Source organism: Coturnix japonica, chromosome 1 (genome assembly GCF_054131305.1).
Source record: "Coturnix japonica strain WE chromosome 1, WE-NBRP24, whole genome shotgun sequence".
Classification (NCBI taxonomy): Eukaryota; Metazoa; Chordata; class Aves; order Galliformes; family Phasianidae; genus Coturnix; species Coturnix japonica.
This window is the reverse complement of record NC_140663.1, coordinates 25,920,007-25,940,423: the sequence shown is the minus strand read 5'-3', so window position 1 is coordinate 25,940,423 and position 20,417 is coordinate 25,920,007. Positions and strand designations below refer to the sequence as shown.

At 36.6% G+C, this 20,417-nt stretch overlaps 1 protein-coding gene across 17 annotated transcripts in view; it reads right to left on the bottom strand.

Annotated features, from left to right (window-relative positions):
- Positions 1-395: 395 nt before the first annotated feature.
- CNTN1 (contactin 1) overlaps positions 396-20,417 on the bottom strand; it is a 225,682-nt gene continuing 205,660 nt past the window's right edge. For all 17 annotated transcript variants that reach the window (XM_085536184.1, XM_085536156.1, XM_085536165.1 and 14 more), the window contains 4 exons: positions 17,181-17,367; positions 15,781-15,893; positions 15,034-15,190; positions 396-3,016 (listed from right to left, as the gene is read on the bottom strand). In XM_085536184.1, the coding sequence (XP_085392310.1) occupies positions 2,937-3,016; positions 15,034-15,190; positions 15,781-15,893; positions 17,181-17,367 (537 nt within the window). In that variant the 3' untranslated portion in view covers positions 396-2,936. The remainder of the gene's footprint in view (positions 3,017-15,033; positions 15,191-15,780; positions 15,894-17,180; positions 17,368-20,417) is intronic.

The window sequence follows — 20,417 nt, the reverse complement described above, 5'->3', positions numbered from 1 at the left end:
ACAGATAAACTTCTTCCATGCTACATTTGGTGCAGCTGAGGGCCTGAAAGTGATCCCCAAAAGGCTAGCAGCCTCTTAGTTATTTCTGATGTAAGTAAGCCCTTGAAACTGTGATCATACCAAGTATGAACCAGTACAAAGTTTAATGCTTGGTTAACACTTCCTCCCAGAAACTCTGAAAAGCTCTCAGCCATTGACATCATGAAGATCTTTCAAATGATGTCACCCATAATCAAAGTGAAACGGCCACCCTTACTGCACAGAAGCTCTTTCAATTCTGATAATTTCATAACAACACGGGGCAGGGATACACAGGTTTTCATTCTAACCACTGCTACAGAGAACCGCATAATTATTGTGAAAGCAGAAAGCTCTAATTCAAAAGGCAGTTATTATTCCTTGAGTAACATTAATACATTTATTTAACTTTAATTTACTTTTCATTCATAAAAAGGACAAAGCACGACCCTGCTCTATTCATTTGAAAAAAAAGAAAAAAAAAAAAGAAAAAGAAAAAGAAAAATAAGATAAAAAGTAACTAAAAAACCAGTTCAATATTCATCAGTATCAAATAATAGTAATATCAAGTTTCCTGAAATATAAAGAAACAACAAATATGTCTGTCTATCTATATAAACTTTAATTAAGAACCTTGCGTTTTAAAGCGGATGATACATTGGTTAGTTTTTCTTTACAGCAATTTGAAACTGCAGGTCCCAGTTGAATTTATACACTTATGTGAAGCAATGAAAAACTCTGAACTATCAGTTCAGTACGTGAGACCTACCTCATCTGTGCTGCTGATTTAAAAAAGGAAGTGGCTTTCCCTCCCAGGTCATTTTCATGCAAAAACTAACCAGTTTTGCTTTTTACACCACGTGTTAGAAAAGTAAAAGGCAATCATGCATTTGGCAAAAGTTTTAGTTGTGGCTGTAGATTATATAAAAATGAGTCATACTGTAAAAGAATGAAACCAAATGAAATACAATAAAACACATTTCTTTTTTTGTACAGAAGGCTTACAGCATATTAGTTTCTCAGGTATGAAGACAGATCATTGCTCTTTCAAATAATTATACAGTTTACGAAACAGAGTAGTGCTTGACACCTTGACATTCCTCTATAGGGAAGTTATCACTTTCACCTATTTAAAAAATTTTCATCTTGTAACAAATAGTTAAAATTAAACTAAAACAGTATCATTGATATTTCTTGATGAAGACTCTACACTTGTACATGTAAATATATAGTACAAAATTATACAAATTAAAGAAGGAGGTGAAAATCATTAATAGGCCTATTCTTGTTCCATGTAAATATTGTTATGGACCTCTACAGTATCAGTTCTAAAAAGATAAAATCTATTTCTAAGTAGCTAGCAAGGTTGTGCTAATAAAATATGATTCAAAGCTTATAATTCTTGAAGCATCAGACATTGCACTATTACTCGAGCCATCTGATTCAATATCACTGTGTTTCTTCAACATTCATACTCAAACTAATTCCCAGCATACCATGGAAAACATAAAGAATGTGTATTTCTTTAAAAACTTCAAAAAATAAAACACACTCCAAAAAACCCCCGAAACACTCTGGATACAGTCAGAACAAAAACATTCTCTATCTCTAATAGAATTCCCATTCTGCAAAGGCCATAGCAAACATTTAGTTTCAACTGACATTTGGGATCTGACTTTCATGTTTTAACACACAGTTGGATCATTCAGTACTCTGTCAAATAGGGAAACAGTCCCAGAACTTTATAACTCTTATTTACAACAATATGAATATTAGAATAATATCAAATCCTTGAAAAAGCATATAATTCTCCCAAATGTACACTTCACCACAAGAAGGTAACACCTGGCATCTGCAGCATAGAAATGTAAATATAATAATTTTTTAACTGTGCTACTCTGTTTTTGTCATTTACCGTATATCTATTTCTTTCTTTTTTTTTTTTTAATATATTTTAAATCTCTTTACTTTAAAAAATAACATAAGTTTCCTACCATTTCATGGTCCATTTAGCTGATCTTAATTCAGACTGTATCTTCAGTCTTCTATGTGTTATATTGCTACCTTAATAATAACAGTATTAATACTAAATCAAATCCGATATATTGTGCTGCTTCCCTGAAAGCTGACATTTCACTCCTAAAATCATCAACAATGACCATAACCGAATTTTCAACAGAACTGTTTTAAGAAAAAAATACATTAAATCTGGTGTCAGTGAAGTACAGGTGAACTCCTTTAAGCTGAGCTTGCTATGAATGTCTCAGGTATTCTGAACATAGTTAAAACAACATTTTTCTTGCCACTGACGTTCATTTCAAGTCCTTCCGATTGTATCCAATAGCCTCAAGAAATATAGCTGTGAAAATAAACAAAATGTTTTTGCTTTGACTGTCTCTCAAAAAACCAGTAATCCCAATGAATGATGATGGGGCCATTCAAAAATATGCAGTACACAAAACATATAGGATAGTACAGACAGACGTAGTACTCTTACATTTATCACATACAATCAACATTTCAATCTCTATTATATTTCACAATTTGTTATTCAAGTTAAAGCACCTACGTATGGTGATTTTACTTTCACTGTACAGCCTATGTTATTGGGTTTTAACACTGTAACTTGCCCCATTGGACCGAATCATGCAACTGTCACAGATCAGCATAAGTGTTTTTATAAGGCATATTGGAACAAGTTAAAAATATTTCTTATCCTTTCAAAAGTTGATTTACTTAGTGAAGGAGTTCCTGGATGCCTCAGTCCTTCCAAAGTTCATAGGAAATTGGTAGGGTAATTTATTTTGAAGTGTAATTTATTTGGCTTAGGATGGTGCCACAGGAATCAAGAGTTGCAGTCCTCCTCTTCAAAGGGAGTCCCTTGTGTTCGGGTGAGGACAAGGTAAATCCAGCTACATTCAGAATCCCGAGTAGGCAAGGACACCGAGGGCAGGCAGCACCAGGCCCAGGAGCAGAGTTGGTACTCCAGCAGTGGCACCTGCACAGAAAACAGATAACAACATAGTGCTGATTTTTCTTTAACATTGCTCATGTAAGGAAACAAGGCTGGATGTGAGCAAGAATGCAGGGTAAGAAGACCGGAAAACCAGCTGGCGTATCTCAACACAGCTCCTACCTGTATGGATAATCTGAAATGGACAAAGAGATTTTCTACAGTACAGCAGAGGTCTTGGTCTTTTGTTCTGCAAGAGTTGTTTATGCAGTGTGTTTATACAAGCAGCAAGGCCATTCAGAACACATCAGTGTATTTTGATTTGGATGGTCCAACAAGCCAGGAGGTTATAGCAGGAGGCAAAAGGTCAAAATAAATATTTAAGCATGTGAAAACAAAATTAATGGAGTCTTTGAAATGTGACAAAGCAAAGAGACACCTTTGGAAAAGTTAATGTTATTATGATCAGCAATAATCTGAAAGATGTCGAAGAGCCTGGACCATTTGTTTACCTGCTTGATTACAAAGTCCAGATGGCTGGCTTCTAGCAGTGTGGCCTTTACACATCTGTGTCTGTGCAAGTCACAAGGGTCTTTCTAGAAAGACAGATCTGCAGGTTTTGTGCGTCAGCCTGAGAAGTTTCTGTATCTTTGTTCTTGAATATTCTGTTAATAAAGGGCTTTACTAATTAAAAGTCATTGGAATATGATAGTGAGTGTAAAAAAAAACCCATGATGGTTTCAAGTGAGAATCTGTGTTCTTAGGGCTTGTCACGTAGCAAATCATTTAACAGAAACAGGACCATGAGCCACTAGCAAACAGAAGGCTTGGCTTCTTTACAAGAGGCCTTAAGCAGTGAACTTTGGGTGCTATTAGAAAGGCAGATCTACAAGACAGTGTCTCCTCACCCACAGAGGAAGATCTATGCAGATCCTTTTGAGAGATCTATTGAGAAAATTGCCTCTGAGATGGAGCCATCCCTTCTTGTTTCTGTCACAGGAGGAGGAAGCAGGCATTTTCACACCATCCTGGTTATTCTACTGTCCTTCTGGGGGGAAAGTCCACAGCATCTGCCATGAAATTAGAATTTTAGGGCCTTCCCCACAGAATTTCTTTTCAACTTCAGCCACGTTCCTCTTATTCTGCTCCCTCTTTCTAGGCCTATTACCCTATTCCACTTGGTCTGCGCCTCTATCAAATGAAGATGTTTCTGCTGCTCCACTCTCTTCTCTGTCCCCTATATTAAATTCCATCTGCTGCTTTCTCTTACTTCTGACCCATTCAGAACTCTTTGCTCCCACTTCTCCTCTTTCCCTTAGCACAGTGGAGATCCTTTCTGAAGTCAACATTTCTTCTGAACTTCTTTATGACATCCAAGCACTTGGAAAACCAAGACAAGAGACCTACCAATCCCTTTTCATTGCTTCAATTCAGCTGCAAAAAGTACAGCACAATAAAAAGTAAAATTAAGGAAAATACTGAAAGATTCCTTCAAAGTACCCAGAAATGGAGGAGATTTACACTTAGGATGTATACAAATGTATGTTCAGATATATTCTCACACATAACAACTGTGCATTCTGACCATTGTGAAAAGTATGGGAGTATATTTATCTATCCTTTTTAATGATACATATGGCACATTATTCGTTTTGTGTAGTTTATTTGCAGTAGCTTTTAATGAATGATAATGGCCATAGAAAACAAATTCTATATTCTGTGTTTAAGAATATCCACAAAAACATATTCTGCCTTTGTCAAAATAGGAAAATGCAGTTGCAAAGACACAATTGAAGTCGTATTTTGAATGCTTCTCATTAAAGAAAACATGAAGAAAAAATGATGTGAAAATAAAAGGAAATTTCTATTTGCATGAAACTATTCTACAAAGAGAAAGAAATAATAAATCTTGCCCTGAGATGCACTCACTGACTTCAGAATTACGAGTTAGCAGGTCACCCCATTATAGTTATTCCTTACAAGATTTAAGCACCAATGCAGAGATATTTATAACTACTCAGCAATGAAGTAAATCCTGCCATCGGATAGCACATTAACAGAACATTATGTAGATAATTCCACATTAAGTTCATCTTCTCTTTTCATGTATATATATTTTGTGTGTTATATTACCAACCCACATGTCAGAAATCATATTTTACTTGAATTACCATTCACCACTGTGTGATGGCCCATACTCTCCAGTAGCTCATGAACAGAAATCGGTGTACATTGTGCATGAGTAATGATCACAGTTAGTTCTGTACAATAGAGTACTGCAGTTGTGATCTGCCAGCTTTAACAATGTCTCAAAAACTAGAGAAATGCCAGATAAAGACTTAGTGAATGTGAAGAGATAAACATGTGGATTTAAATGAAAACAGAAGGGTTATTAAACTCCTCTTGAAGTGTAGTCAGGCATGAACAATTTAGCAATATAAAGCTTCATTCTCTCCTCAGTGCTACAACATTTGTTCTGTTCTCCCAGTCAGCATGTTACATGTCCTGTACGCAAGTCATTGCAAGATACAGTCATGAAAGTTGAGGCCAAAACCAAATCACTGTCGCATTACCTAATTACCACTCCAACCCATTATGTGTGGACAGCAGATCAAGATTCCTCATTTCTTTCAAATAAACATGAAACACACACCTTAAATTCTTTTTTTTCCCCCAGTTGCCTCAAACAAAAGAAGTAATGAAATCTTGTTTCCTATATTCATATGGAGGCCTTACTACTGTCTGCTGTAGAGTTCCTATTGATGGTATTTTTAAGCCAATGACTAAACTATCTACAGAAATGTACGCCTTAGTGAATACAATTTGTATTCGATACATGCAGTTATTGTATCTCTTTCCTTCCTTCTTTGCTCAGTACCCTTTTGGGATAATCATTTCCTGAGCAGCTGCTTACCTGAGTAAATGAAGGGAAAAACTGCTGGACAGGTTCAGCAAGACCTTTACATACCACAGGATCTCCTGGTAAAGTCCCACTAATCCTCAGTTCTCTATTTCAAGTTTATATTCTTTGTTTCCAATTCAATAATCTAAAGTCTAATTTTTTATATATATTTCTGAATGGAGATTCCAAATTTTCTGTAACCGTGAACACTATGCAACATGTTTTCCAATTATATTCAAAGGAAATGAAATTAACTAAAGGTCCAGATGAAAGAAGTTAAAACAATTTAGACTTCTATATATTTCCCAAAACTTTGCAATGACTTTTCATTAAAAATACGTCATCATTTTCTTTAAATGTTACTTATCTTTAAGACATTTCTGGCCCTTTTCCCAACATTGGTATCATTTCCATATTGATTACAAAATAATAAATAAATAAATAAATAAATAAATAAATAAAGTAGAAGACTATTTAGAAATCTTACTTTCATCAGGTCTGTGAAACAGGAAATTAGTTCCTGGTCATATGTGAAACTGTCATATGTAAATAACTTCTCTTTCTCAGTGAGAAAGCATCTGCTCTGCCAACATACACAAACTTCAAGCTGTTTCTTGGCTGATCATGAACTGATCCTGTTGAAGCAAAACTTCTCTGTGTTATCAAGAAATATTGTTGAAGAATTAATCTGTATTAAATTACATCAGTTTTTTTAGTTCCTGGGAACTGAACATCACGGGGAATATCTACATGAATGTTCTAGTTTGAGGAGAGTGATCTGAAGTATCTCAGCTGTCCCATTTATTGGGCTTTATTTATCACTGTGAAGCTGGCTTAGACACGCTGTGCTGGAACAGAAGAGACAGAATGCAAAGCAAAACCCAACCTCAGCATACACTGTGGAGCTGCATCCTCAATGCCGACTGTTTTTCTCAACACATCCACCATCTACTGCACTGTACAAATCAATCAGGTAGACACAGCCTGACCATCTGAATGACACAATAGATGCAACACATTTTTCCTGACAAAACCTATCATAAATTTATTACAAGTAAGGAAGGGAAACAGAATATTTTCTTATCAGAATTGAGATTTTATATGAATAATAATTTAAGTTTGTAGCAGAACAAAGATTTACTCTTGTTATTTAATAAATGAATGTGCCGTTGCACCTATTTTGAAAAATGGATTTATTTAAAAAAACAAACAAAAAAAAACAAACAAAAAAACCCCCCAAAAACTCCTATTCACTTTCCTGTAAACAATATTATCCTTTTAGTCCATTGCCCACCAGGCAATTTCCATCAGGGCTGCCTGTTCCTATACTTCTCCTTTTTACTTTATGAAAGGTAAATGTAACGTTTTCTCAAATTGTGTATCTCCTTGCTTGCATGTTCAGTTCTGTGGGAAATAAATAAGCCAGCTGGGAAAGGTAAAGGTATTTTTGTAACCTCAGATCCTCTGAATACTGTTCCTTAGTTTCTTTAGCATCCCCTAGGCTTCATCAATATTTGCTTTGGGTGCATATTTACTCAGGCAGAATAGAAAAGTGGGAAGGGAGGTAATAAATAGACTTTTTTCTAGATTAAACTATGCTGCATAAAATAAGTGGGTTGGTTTGTCATTCTGTGAACTGGCTTCTGAAAAGAATTATTACTTGTCCCAGCTGGAAATAGCAACTTCAAGAAAGGCTTCTGCAAGAAGAAATGGGAAACAGCAGACATGGTTTTAATTCTGCTATTCCTATTCGTGGTAAATGGAAAATAATTAACTAATTAACTAATTAAAATATGTTTATCTTGCATCAGTGACAACGTTGCTAAGTCATACGTCCAATTTCCATTGTCTAGAATTACTTTATATAGGTACGAAGAAATTTTCTTTCTGTCTTTGCCACGAACATTTCAAGAAAGGCTGTATAGAGTAATTCTGTGAATTAGTTTTGCATCACAGTAGACGTGATGGCAGTAATGCTGTCTGTGCATTTCCTTGTGCTTAGTGTTGTGCTAATGTTTACTGCGTTGCTTTAGAACACTTTTAAATCTAATGCAAGAACAAGAGAGACAGCATTAAAACATGTTCAAAGGCTACTGATAGTCTGAGTGCTTTATTCATTTCTCCTACTTGAGAATCCATAGCAGAGCCAAACAAGCTTTTTGTATTGCTCTGGCAACAGCACCTGGCTTGCTGGAAGCTGCATGGGCTACCTTTCTATTGACTCTCACCCTGCTGGAGACCCGTGCTGCCAAAATAACAAGATAATAAATGTGAATTATTTCTCAGAATCTTCTTCCCCTTTACAGATTAGAGATTATCTTGCATGGATAGTTAAGTAGAAGACCACACAGAGTATTTTTTAAAACGTACTTTTTAAGTGATATACTCAACAAATAAGAGCAAGAACAATCTGTAGAGGTCTGTCTGTGACCCAGATTTGTACCTCACACCATTCTGTGATATTCAGGCAAAGGCTTGTTATACCTTTCAGCATCTGCTCTCTCAGTGGTGAGCAATCACACCTGATAAACTGGCTCACAAGAAATTCAAGGACTACTGCCAGACCAAGCAAGGTTGACTCATGTGTTCTGCTAAGAAGAGGTGTTCAATGCTGGAAATTGTCTGCTGAAGCAGCAGGAGAAGCTTAGAGCAAGTTTTAGTAGGTTGTCCATGTAGAAAATCTCATCTGTGATTACATAGATTGCCTGGTATGGCAAAACACTTGGCTGTGAATGTTCCACACAGATATATTCTTCATTGCCACAGAAATTACAGTTCATAACCACTCAGAGGAAATCAAACTTTTTTTCTGGGAGTCTCACTGACAGGTTTTTAACCAAAAAGGGGTAATTCTTCAGGAGGTAAAAAAAGGGGGGAAAAAAGGAGGTCAGAAAAGAAAGCTTAATCATAACCCTGAGAAGAATTTACAACCACTTTTCTGGTTCTTCTGACTGGGTACTGGGTTATCACATAGTACTATGTGGGACACCCTAGCCTTCATGTCTTCTGAAACATGCCTTAAGTGACTCACTGTGGTTCCACATTGCCCTTTTCTGATCCAGTTTTTGGAATGCACGCTGGTAGAACATTACATACTATGAGAAAAATGAAATGCATAGTCACAGCTATTTCTTCTCAGTGTGCATCATTTAAAGACCAAAAAGATAGCGCAGATTTGAAAAGATATTTATGCTGATTAATACTTACACACTTTCATATACACAGTTTTACAGAGGAATCTTCTTAGGGCCCCATGATAGCCTAGTGGTGCAAGAGTAGAGGATATTGCTGCAGCTAGTTCAGAATTTATAAGATACTAGTCATTGAGACTTATACAAACAATAAGACTAATGTCTCTTCGATTCTAACTTCTGTGATGAATCCAGTCTCTAAAATCAAAGAACCAAAAGTTCACATGTGAAGCAAATTTTCATGCTGCTTGAGAAAAAAAAAATATATTATTGGCCTTCTCTCAGAATTTCTCAAACAATAAAAGTTCCTACTTCAGCAACTCTATAGAAAAAAGCCACAAGCACCAAATTCGATACTCTGAACAACTCATTTGAACTTATATGAAAGATCCCTTTGAAATTTCCTACTTTGACAGCATCAACATTCCTCTTTCCCTTCCCCACTGGCTCAATATAACTGTTGAACAGGCACAGAAGACAAACAAGAACCTTGGTATCACAAAGCTTATATCTAGGACAAATCTATCTTCACCTCTCCACCTATTGCTTCTATGAAAAGGCCTTGGAATATGGTGAAAGTAAAATATATGGCATTCACATTTAAAGGCAAGAACATTCTGACATTTAAGTCCTTGAAGTTCCCTGAAAAGGGCATGGAGCATTTCAGTACGTAATAAGATGTACTATGAACATATCTATAGAAAGAAGGCAAATATACACCAGTATTTCCCATGTGGTCACTGCCACTTAAAAGATAATTCTGACTTAGCAAATAAGTTATTTTATCTGTGTTTTATACCTGTAATAACTAAAGTAACCAGAAAATCACCAATGGCTTTTGTCAGAGAATCACTGGGTTTTATTCTGTTACAAGTGAGAGAGGTTTCATGGTTTCATGCAAAGCTATGATACAGCAGCTGTCTAACCTAGGAGTTCTGAACCACTCTCCTCATTAAATGAGAAGAAAAGTAGTTTGTTTAGGCCAGGTACATACAACTGAGAGTTATGAGTATGCCACCACTTCAAGGCACCCCTGAGAAGTAAGATAATTTGTTACCCACTGAACTTAAAAATAATTTGAATAATGCAATTCTATTGCTACTATTAAAAATTAAAACATGCAAGAATTGTCACAGTTAGAAACAATTCCCTTCTTCATTTCTTTATCCCTGTGATCACCACTGCAATCCTGTCTAGATTATTAAGGGGAAAAAATAATGAGTTCTTCAAGTATTACTTTAAACCACTCTAAAGATCACTTGCCTAACTTCGATTTCTCAAGGCAATTAAAAATGCTGTATATAGTTCAGTAGTTAAATGTCCTACCAAGAGGTGAAATTAGAATATGCATTTGAATTAAATTAAATCATTATGCATCAAAGGAATTACTATATTAATCCACAATAAGCATCTTGGCATTCAGACTATGGGCTACGTAATATTTTTCTGCAGTTCTCTGTTTGTTATGCTGTTCCATTTAAAGAAGAGAGAGTTAAAATACATAATGAACATAAATATTTATTTTATTTTCTTCTAATGCTGAAGTGAGTGTAATATCAAGCATTTTGCTTCACTGATGAATTGATGGTCCTAATGAAACAGTGGCTATCAAAAGCTTGCCAATTTTTTCAGAAGGGTATTTTAACTCAGTAGTAAGCCACAATTTATTTTTCTTTGTCTACTTAAACATTTTAGAAGACAGTCATTTATTGGTGGATAACATCCAAACAAGTGAAAATAGTAAAGAGAGTATATGAGGATTTCAAAAGAACGAATCCTTTGTCTATCAACTAAATATTATTCAAGCATTTTGTAGTGCACTTTCCTAAAGCTGTGAGTACAAGGTCAGATTAAATGAGTGATATCCAAGCTTTTGCCTCATTCAGGACACTGACTCCAACAGGGGTCTGTAACAGATGAAATGAAAAGAAAAACAAATTCATTGCCGGCAGAGTCTAATTTTTGTCTCATATTCTTCCCCACATCTGTCAATCAGTAGTTTTTGACTCAAGGGCTGGATACAGGGCATTGTTTTACATAAAGCACTGTTAGACCAAGTCTGTATTTATAACTCTGTCCTGCTCAGCTCCTGGCACTGGAAGTTCCATAGTATAATTTTGTGCCACGTAAAAGTGTATTATTTGGACAGATTTCAACTTGCCGCCTGCTTTTACTGAGTACCTTCATCCACATACTATGAAGAAAAGTGACTGTTTTTTCAAGTTACTTTTTCCCTACTATGAATATCTGCTTTACTAACTACCCTTAGTCTAGCAGAAGATCCTTGATTCACTTGCAGAAGAATTCACCCCATAGCTGTAGTACACTCCCTTGGCTTTCACGATAGTTTTTCAGTATTTTTCTTGAGTATCTTTTTGCTATCTTTAGAAGCTTTGCTATCAGAAATCCAACTACAACTTTAAGAAATACATTTCTATGGCAGATACATGGAAGATCGAGCATTCTTCCAAGCTTGGTGACAGCTGGCATAATCTATGACATGTAAAAAGGTGTCTGAAGTTGTGGTACATTTCTTTTTTGGCTAATGTTGAAAAGCCTTTACAGAGTCCCCAGGCACTCACGTGACCATGCAGCAACCCTCAGCTGGGATTCTGCAGGTAATTCTCAAGCTTAGATAGACAGGCAAGTAGCAACTCAGATTGAAGATGAAAGCAGCACACAAGAAGTTACAAGGTCCTTTACAAGACAGAAGTCACTTTTGTTGTTTTCTGATGTATAGCAATTACTGTCTTGTTAGCACTATTCTGATAATGAGTCATCTATATTGCTCTGTGTTTTAATCCCTGCACGCATACCTAATTTTAATTTATACAGCCTGTCAAACACCACTGCACAACCTATTTATGGCCATTAGAGCTATAATTTTGTTTAATTTTCTTTTCTTGCTGTTCGCATATGCAGTAGGTAAGTTATTCTTTGTGTTACTACTTAAAATGAGATATTAACCTTATTTTATATTTGAAGGTGAAAGTGTCATCTTTATTTTTTTTTTCACAGCATTTTCTTAAATATGAAGTTACTCTCCTCCCTCATGGATGAAACTTTAAAATTTGAGAGCTTGCTTCTATTTTTCTTTTCTCTGGCATAAATTAATTGCACTGAGGCCAATGCAGATACACAAATGAAATGAGAAAAGTACTAAGTATCACATAGTTTTAGTTCTGACTGATGGCAGGACTGCTTTGATTACGTTAATGCTATTATTATGACAAAGCATTGCAATCCATAAAGCACAAAAGAGACAAAAATCCACAATTTTCAGCCTTTAATGTATGTCAGAGAAAGTAGATAAGCTACTATTAGCCACTGGAACGGACTCCTTTGGCCAAACAAGTAGTGCCCATCGTCAAATAGTTTTTTTACCTCAAGAATTATTTTTCAATTGCATAGCTCATGTATTTATTATAGTGGGCTTGAAAAGTATCACCAGCCTCCAGTATGACAGGCACTGCTGAGTAAAATACAGTGGTTCACAACTAGTCTAAAGATTGTAACAATATGCCAAAACACATCACGGCATATATGCAGTGAATTACTTTATGATAAGCACTGGCATTTCATGATGCTCACAGAGCAGAAATGTGTGCATGACAACTGCTTGCTAAATTTCCTTTACATCATGCTCAGCTAAAACAGTGCATCCTTAGGAAAGTGACTGAATATAAGTGGGCAAAGGTGGGATGTTTTGCCTCCTTCTTCAGCCTATGCCTGGGTTTTCTGTAAGAAGGAGGAGAAAAACAAGGTCTGTGCTTTAGATAAGAAGCTAGAAATAACACACAATTCTAGCTTCTTTTATATTTGACTTCCAAATGCAACTTGTGTTTGTTAAAATGTACTGTAGTTTTAATACATAAGTTAAGATCTCAGGGCTACCTAGGGCTCCTGAGCTAGGTGCTCGATTGAGTATGAGCTTAGAATTGCACATCTACAACAGACTGACTATGCTGTGGTTTCCTAGCACAGCAATTTCAGCCGCACAAATCAAGGAAATGGTTTTGGTTTGCAAAATGTGCAGTTCAGATGCTTGAAATAAAGGGCAAATGGTGCTTCTAAGATCCTGCCTGGTCTCCAGTTGCTGATCCAGAAGATGCAAGGTCTCCTGTAGAACCTGTCATACTGCCAGCATTACATGGACATCCCTGGTAATCTAGGGTATGTCTAGTGCCAAGAGTGTTGCTAAAGCTGTTGAATGTTTAAATATCTGAATTATACCCTAAATGAACACTGTTTATAATGGAAACTCAGTTACCTAACTTAGGTATATGAGGTAAATTAATTTGGATGTTATACCCAATGAACAGCATGAGGACATAAATCTGGAAGAAACACAGGTTTTTAAACATTCCTCTCTCTTCCATGCATCCTTCCAGTTTGCTTAGGATGTGTTCCATCCTGGTCATCATCCAGGCTATATTCAGTCCCTGTGCTTGCTGTTTCATTCTCCCCACTCACTTATACAAGAAATTAATTTAGTTTGTAAATTCTGCAACCAGATGCCTAAAGGCAATTGTCCTCTCTAAATTAAATAATATGCTTTATGCCTTGCTTTCCCTGTAGTTTACATCACTCTAAACATATAAATTCCATTCTGGCCAGCTGACCATCAAAACATTTGTTTCTAGGAAACCAAACCCCCTCTACAGGTTTCCAAGAAAAATCATCATCCCAGATAGCATGGGAACTTAAGGTCATTCAAACCAACTGTGTATAATCACAACCTTATATAAAATTACACACTAAGGAAATGCTACACAAATCAGGAAGGGATGCTGCATCCTGGAAATATAGGACTCTGGGAAGGATTTAAGGTTGTGGTTAGAAAAGAAGCTGAACACCATTTTATAGGACAAAAAAAACAGGACAAAAAGTTGTGATCAGTGACAGTGATTAATTAACTCTCATGATTCTCCACCTCTAGATTCATTTTACCAAGCCTGGATTAGATGCTTCATCCAAACAAGACTGGTGATAGTAGTGAGTTCACGTTAGGTGATTTAAACTGTCTATGTTATTGAAAAACAGCAGGTTAGAGATCCATTCTTTTCAACAGGGGCACATTTTCATGAAGTACACTCACAATATAGCATAGGTAATGCTTTTTAAAACGATGTAATAATGGTTGCATCGGTGGTGTGACAATAATATTGTTATGTTTAAACCTTACTATCCCCGAAGTTCATTTTTTAAGTAAAGAAAAAAATAAAATAATACAGCACATTTAAAACATAATCTTGCAAAAACACTGTCCGAGTCCCTGACTTCATTATATTTTTTGTTTTATACAAAGGGTGCAAAACTAGTAGGGAAAGGATGTACAGACCACGTCTAACCTTGTATTTAGAGTAAATAGTGAACATAAGTTGAATCAGCCTGGCCACCCTCTTTACCAATCATCCAAACCACTTTGAAGTTGAACATTTTGCATCTCTCACTGCTTTTTCATGTCTATGAAAAAGCTTTTCCTCTACCCTGGGAAGTGGAACTCACCTAACAATTGGTTCGTGGACAACTTTTGTCTGAGTTGCCTTTCTACTTGTTGTGGCAGTTAAGAATGGAATGAGATGCCGAGGTACCAGATCCTAGGAACTACAGCATTACTGCAACTTGATTTCTTCAGCCCTAGGCATGCACGTGCAGTTAAACTTGCAGTAAACTATTGAAAGTGGCAGCATAACTGAGGGCACCTGTAGAAGCAGTGATGTCTGGAAGACTGGCAGTGCTTCCAGGACTGAGTTAGGCCACTGCTGAAGTGTCTTGTGTGCATTTTCAGCTTCAGGAAGACTCTAAGATAAACCTTAATTATTAGTGCAGTCACTTCTGAAGAGCTAACTACCTCTCCAGTTTTGGGTGTGAATGGTGTGGACATCTCTGGGGAGCGCACAAGAAGAAAATGTTTACTCCAAAATTTCCAAGGAGTGTTGGAAGGAAGCAAGAAGTTATCTGCTCACCTGAAATTTTAATTTGAGCTACTTCTCCATCTCCTCCTTCACTGTGTGCTCGGACCTCAACAACATATTCACCATCACTGGGGACTGGGACCTCTATTGTGTGTTTTCCAGTTGAAAACAACTTGCCTTCATGTTGTCCATCTGGTCTATATAGCACCTAGGAAAGTCAGAGCAAACACTGTTATTAAAATCCCACATTTCCACAAACACACAGTTATATACGTACAGTAAGTGAATGAAAAGGTATTAGCTTTATGCTTGTATATATCTCAAAACTTAGTTGCAGATACCATCTTTTACCTTTTTATCTAGGGATAATCTAGATAACACGTTTCTTCATTGCTTTCTCTGTAGTATAGTTTACACCACCTTTTGAAGAATAATTTCAATTTTCTACATTCAGAATGAGTGTTTGAATGATGGAGGATAAGAACAGAGGGTGGCAAAAATATTCAGTTTAGCCTATAGTCTAAATATAATCATACTGGATATCAGGTTGCTACAGTCAGAGCAGATCTAAATGTTAACATAAAACGGCTCACTACCCACAGTATTTTCTCATCATATTGACTAAGTCCATCAGCTCTGCCCTGTGTCTACTAGATGTTTGAGATCTCTGAGCCTGACATGTTCATCTTTAGCATGCAATTATATCTAAGCTCCATTAGGTACCAAAATGCATTTCAGTTTATAAAATACAGCTCATTTAGAATACACATTGATAAAACTTATTTTCACAGGTCATACTTTGTATCCTTCAACTGCGGACTCATTTGACATTGCCTTCACATGATCCCAGGTGATGATGTACCTTGAACCAGATCTTACAGAACTGATGATTCTTGGACGTTGGCTTGGAGCTGAAAAGCAACATATATATTAACGTGAAAAGAACTGAGACTTCATAAAACTTCACTGACATTTTCATGGATATATAGAAACGTAAAAAGGGAAATTAAATCCAATCTCCATAGAGGTAAGCAGTTCCCTTCCTTGAACCAAGTGCTGCAACTTCAGCCAGACAATTTGCGTATGGCTTTGCAGTGGCTGCTTTGTGGGTTTGCCCTTCTGTGCTGTCAGAATGAAAGTGACCAAAATTACCCTTTACTATGCTGCTGACCATGTGTGTTTGCTGGCATGCAAATACCTTCAGTACTTCCCTGAAATGTGGCTTAGGTCATATTTATTCATTGAAATTTAATATTTAATTAACCATTTAAAGGCAGTTCTAAAGCATTTAACTCAGTAGTAATCAAAGCACCCTGTTGCAGAAACTGTTGATCGTATTTCACACAATAATTGTATAAAATATATTATAATTCAGCACAACCCTGCAGGTCCAAGTTGCCCAGTACACTATGTGCTGACAGAAATCCTCAAACTAGTTGTACACATTTTTAGTGCACATAAGTGTGTTTTAAATACACAAGATATATTTCTTAATTGAACATTGCTAAGAATGTTCGAGAGACCTGGAACATCGTGTCCTGCTTTGGGTCCCCCAGTACAAGAAAGACACTGATAATGTGCAGTGAGATTAACACAAGGCCACTGACCTTGTAGGGAGCTGGAGTACTGCCCTTTGAAAAGGTGAGAACGACAGGCTTGTTCATTCTCAAGATGAGGTTGCTTTCTTAGGAGCAACTTATGAACAGCCTGTCTGTGTTTATCAATAAGATGGAGTGAGGTTCTCTAAAGTGGTGCATGGCAGGAGGGATGAGTGACAAAAGACACACATTTGAATATCAGAGGCTCAGACTAGATGCTAGGAAAAAGTCAGGCAGTGGAACAGGGCTCACAGGGAGGTTCTCCATCCCCACAAAACCTATTCCTGAGCATCCTGGTCTGAGCCTGCAGCTGACCTTGCTTTGAGAAGGATGTAGGGCCTTCTGAGTCCTTTCCACCCTTAACCAACCTATAATTGTAAAATATTCATCTCCTTTCTGGCTTTGGTAAGATACATGGAAACAAAAGGGAGGAAGGAGAGCCTTGGTTGAATTTTTCATAGAAAATTAGCACTACATAAAGGGAGAATGCCAGATACACAAATGAGAAGCCAAGCTTGAAGAAATGATAGACATGATACAACATGCAATAATGAAATACAGAACACTATAAATAACCTCAATAATGCTCAATTTACTTACGTGCTTTCCTGGTAATAATGTCAATGGTTCTACTGGGAGGTCCATAGCCTGCACTATTGAAGGCAGAAACATCTATGTGGTAGCGTGTATTAGGCTTCAAGTTTTCCAGTTTGGTTGAATACTCTTGATTGCTTACTTGTACCCTCTGTGCAGCTGCTTCTTTATCATGAGCAGCCCAGTAACGAATCTGTAAGCAAAATGAATAATTAAATTTAACATGCTTTGTTATAGAGAAAGTTTATAAAAATTGATGTATACATTTTGATACTACATACTCTGGATGTTAAGTGAACTAAAAGATATTTAACAGCAATAGAATGGAACTCCTTCTCCAGGCCAAGATTTTAACTAAGTTGTATATAAATGCAAAGAAACAGAAACTAAGTCAGATTGTATTATAACAATTTTTCTCAAAGTGGATTAATTTGTTCTCAGTTAAGTCATTGAAAGTCTGGAGAATGGATAATGCCTTTGGCCAAATTAGGCTATTTTCTTGCTATTTTGATGCTGAGCATCACTCAGAACTTTAATATTGTTATCTACACTAGAGGATAGAATACACTCTGCTATTGATTCCATGATACTGCATGTATCTAGAATATCTGGATATTAAGTGATCACTGAAGGCTTTTTCATTCATTTTTAATGCCATTTTAAAAATTATTATTATTTTTAACTGCAAATTATCTGCTTTACATAAATATGTAAAACAACTCATATGAGAAGCTTTTGTTAAATATTAGACATATGATGGAAGCCTTTGAATACCTCAGACTTGTAAAACTTTCTACTTTTTTTACTGATCGCTTACACTGCAAGAATATTACAGGCATAATGTAATCAGTAATGTATAGCATCGAACAAGACAAGTGAGAACAATGAAAGAAAATGTAAATTACACTGACAGCATATTACATTTCAGGTAAAAATAATATAATTTAAAAATTAAACTAAATCTAAATCCCAAATACTATTGCTCTTGGCTGGAATGTTGTGGATTTAAGTACTCTTAGAGAGTGAGTCATATCTCTATAGTCGGATTGCTGGACTATAACTCTTGGAAAATAAAGATTTAAAATAAGAAGACAACTGCCTTGAGAGCTAGGAAAAAGTACTGTCTTATTTATTCCTGTGTTTCTCTTCTCACATATTATTTAAATACTTTAAAAGTCTCTTGAAATACTTAGGATTTTCCCTTACACTCTCTTGCCTCTCTGAAAGTAGTATCCAGAATGTTGTGTCCCACTCTACAAGAATCCCCATTTTCCCACTTTGTTCTCTTTTTTTATTTCAGAGCACGGATATGAATCTCAGTGCTCTACATTGACCTTGCTAGGGTAGTCTACACATCCTTAAAGGACAGAAGAGAGTATTTAACTCCAACTCCAGAGGCTCTTGAAGGAATTACGCCAAAACCAACATAGGGTTCACACAGAGATTGGTGGGAAGAAAATGCCTTAGCTGTTATGAATTAGCACAGTTGCCTGTGTTCAAAGTTAGGGTAAAAAACTCTGAAATATATCTGGAGATTTTTGTTAGTGTCATGAAACAACATTTTTCAAATGCATGGAAGCTTCAAATGCATGGAGGGACAGAAAAGAGACATTTCATTCACAGTAAGAAAATGCTCATGACGTATTTCAGTGAGAGGGACAATATCAATGAACAGAGATAAATGTTTTTAATGAAATAAACATCCATTTCATAGAAGCAGAAGAAATAATATAGTGTCTATGGTATAGCATGAACCAAAGAGCTGTGTCTTTTAGCAAGATACTACAAGAACTCATAAATCCTAAATTCTCTGTATGGATGGAGATAGTTTTCTTACTTTATCTCTTCTTTAAGTGTGAGCTGAGGACACTCCACTGTAATGGCAAAATGTATCAGCTCACACTCATTACTGTGATGGCAATCATTCAGACAACATGCATTAGTGTCAAGAAAATCTGACTCTTCCTGGTGTGAAAAATGTCATGTCACATGTGAAATATCTCTGGATACATAACTCAGAATACTCTCACCTCTTGAACTCTAGCATTGAGGTCAGTTATGCCACTGTTAGGTACCAATAGAAGACCATCGTGAAACTGAGGAAGTGTTTTGGTGAATAAGGGACTTTGTCAACAAGTGTTTCACCTAAGTGCTAACTGAAAAATAAACACTGGAAAATTTCTTGATGCATATACAGACAGAACCTTCTAGACATTTTCATTCTAATTTTATGAAGTAGTTTGACCAGATCTGTGCCCTTTCCTCTACAACTTCAGAAAGGTAGTCTACAGTCTTCTATTTTTCTGCCTTGTACAAATAGCTCCTACTGGAGTGATGAGGATAGCAATTCTGTTCTTCCGGAGCACAGGACTTTCTTCTCACCCCTACTGGCTTACCCTTTGCTGCTCTCTTCTCTGCTAGATTGAGGCTAATTATTGTTCTAGGGGCAAAAGATCTCAGAATGAACATGGTATTGAGCTCTATGGGGGCAGTAATTCACACCTATTTGTCTGCTCATTAATGCTTCAGATACAAACTTTTCTTCCCAGTCACCTTAACTAGAAGATTACTTTATGGAAAGAGAACAAAAAAAAGAAAAGAAAGTCAAGATTCCAATACCACTGCTTATTGTACATATTCAAGCATTCCATCCATGCTGGATCCGTGGAAATGTAGTAATTTGCTAGGAGTCAGTGGATGAACCATCATGCTCCAGCTGACAAAATAAGGTGACATCCCTTACATGTGTATTCTGTGTAACAGAACTTCCCATCCATTGCCAGGGTATTCTGCCTTTCTCAGAACTACAGTTAACCTCTTTACATCCCAGTAGTCCTCTGTGCTTCTTTTCCACTGCAATAATATTGACTTTTCCCTGTATCCTGTATTTTTATCTGATTGAATGAGCACATCAGCTTAATCTCAGTGCCTGAAAAGGTTATGGATCAACCCGACCTTCTATGATTGAGCTACCTGGCTGATGGATGAGGGAAAGGCTGTTGATGTGGTCTACCTTGACTTCAGCAAAGCCTGTGACATGTCTCCCACAGTATTCTGGAGAAGCTGGCAGCCTGTGGCCTGGACAAGGTACACTCTACTGGGTAAAGAACTGGCTGGACAGCCAGACCCATAGAGTGGTGGTGAATGGATTTAAACACAGCTGGAGCTTCCTAGGGGTTGGTATTGGAGCCTGTTCTGTTCAGTATCTTTATTGATGACCTGGATGAGGGCACTAAGTACATC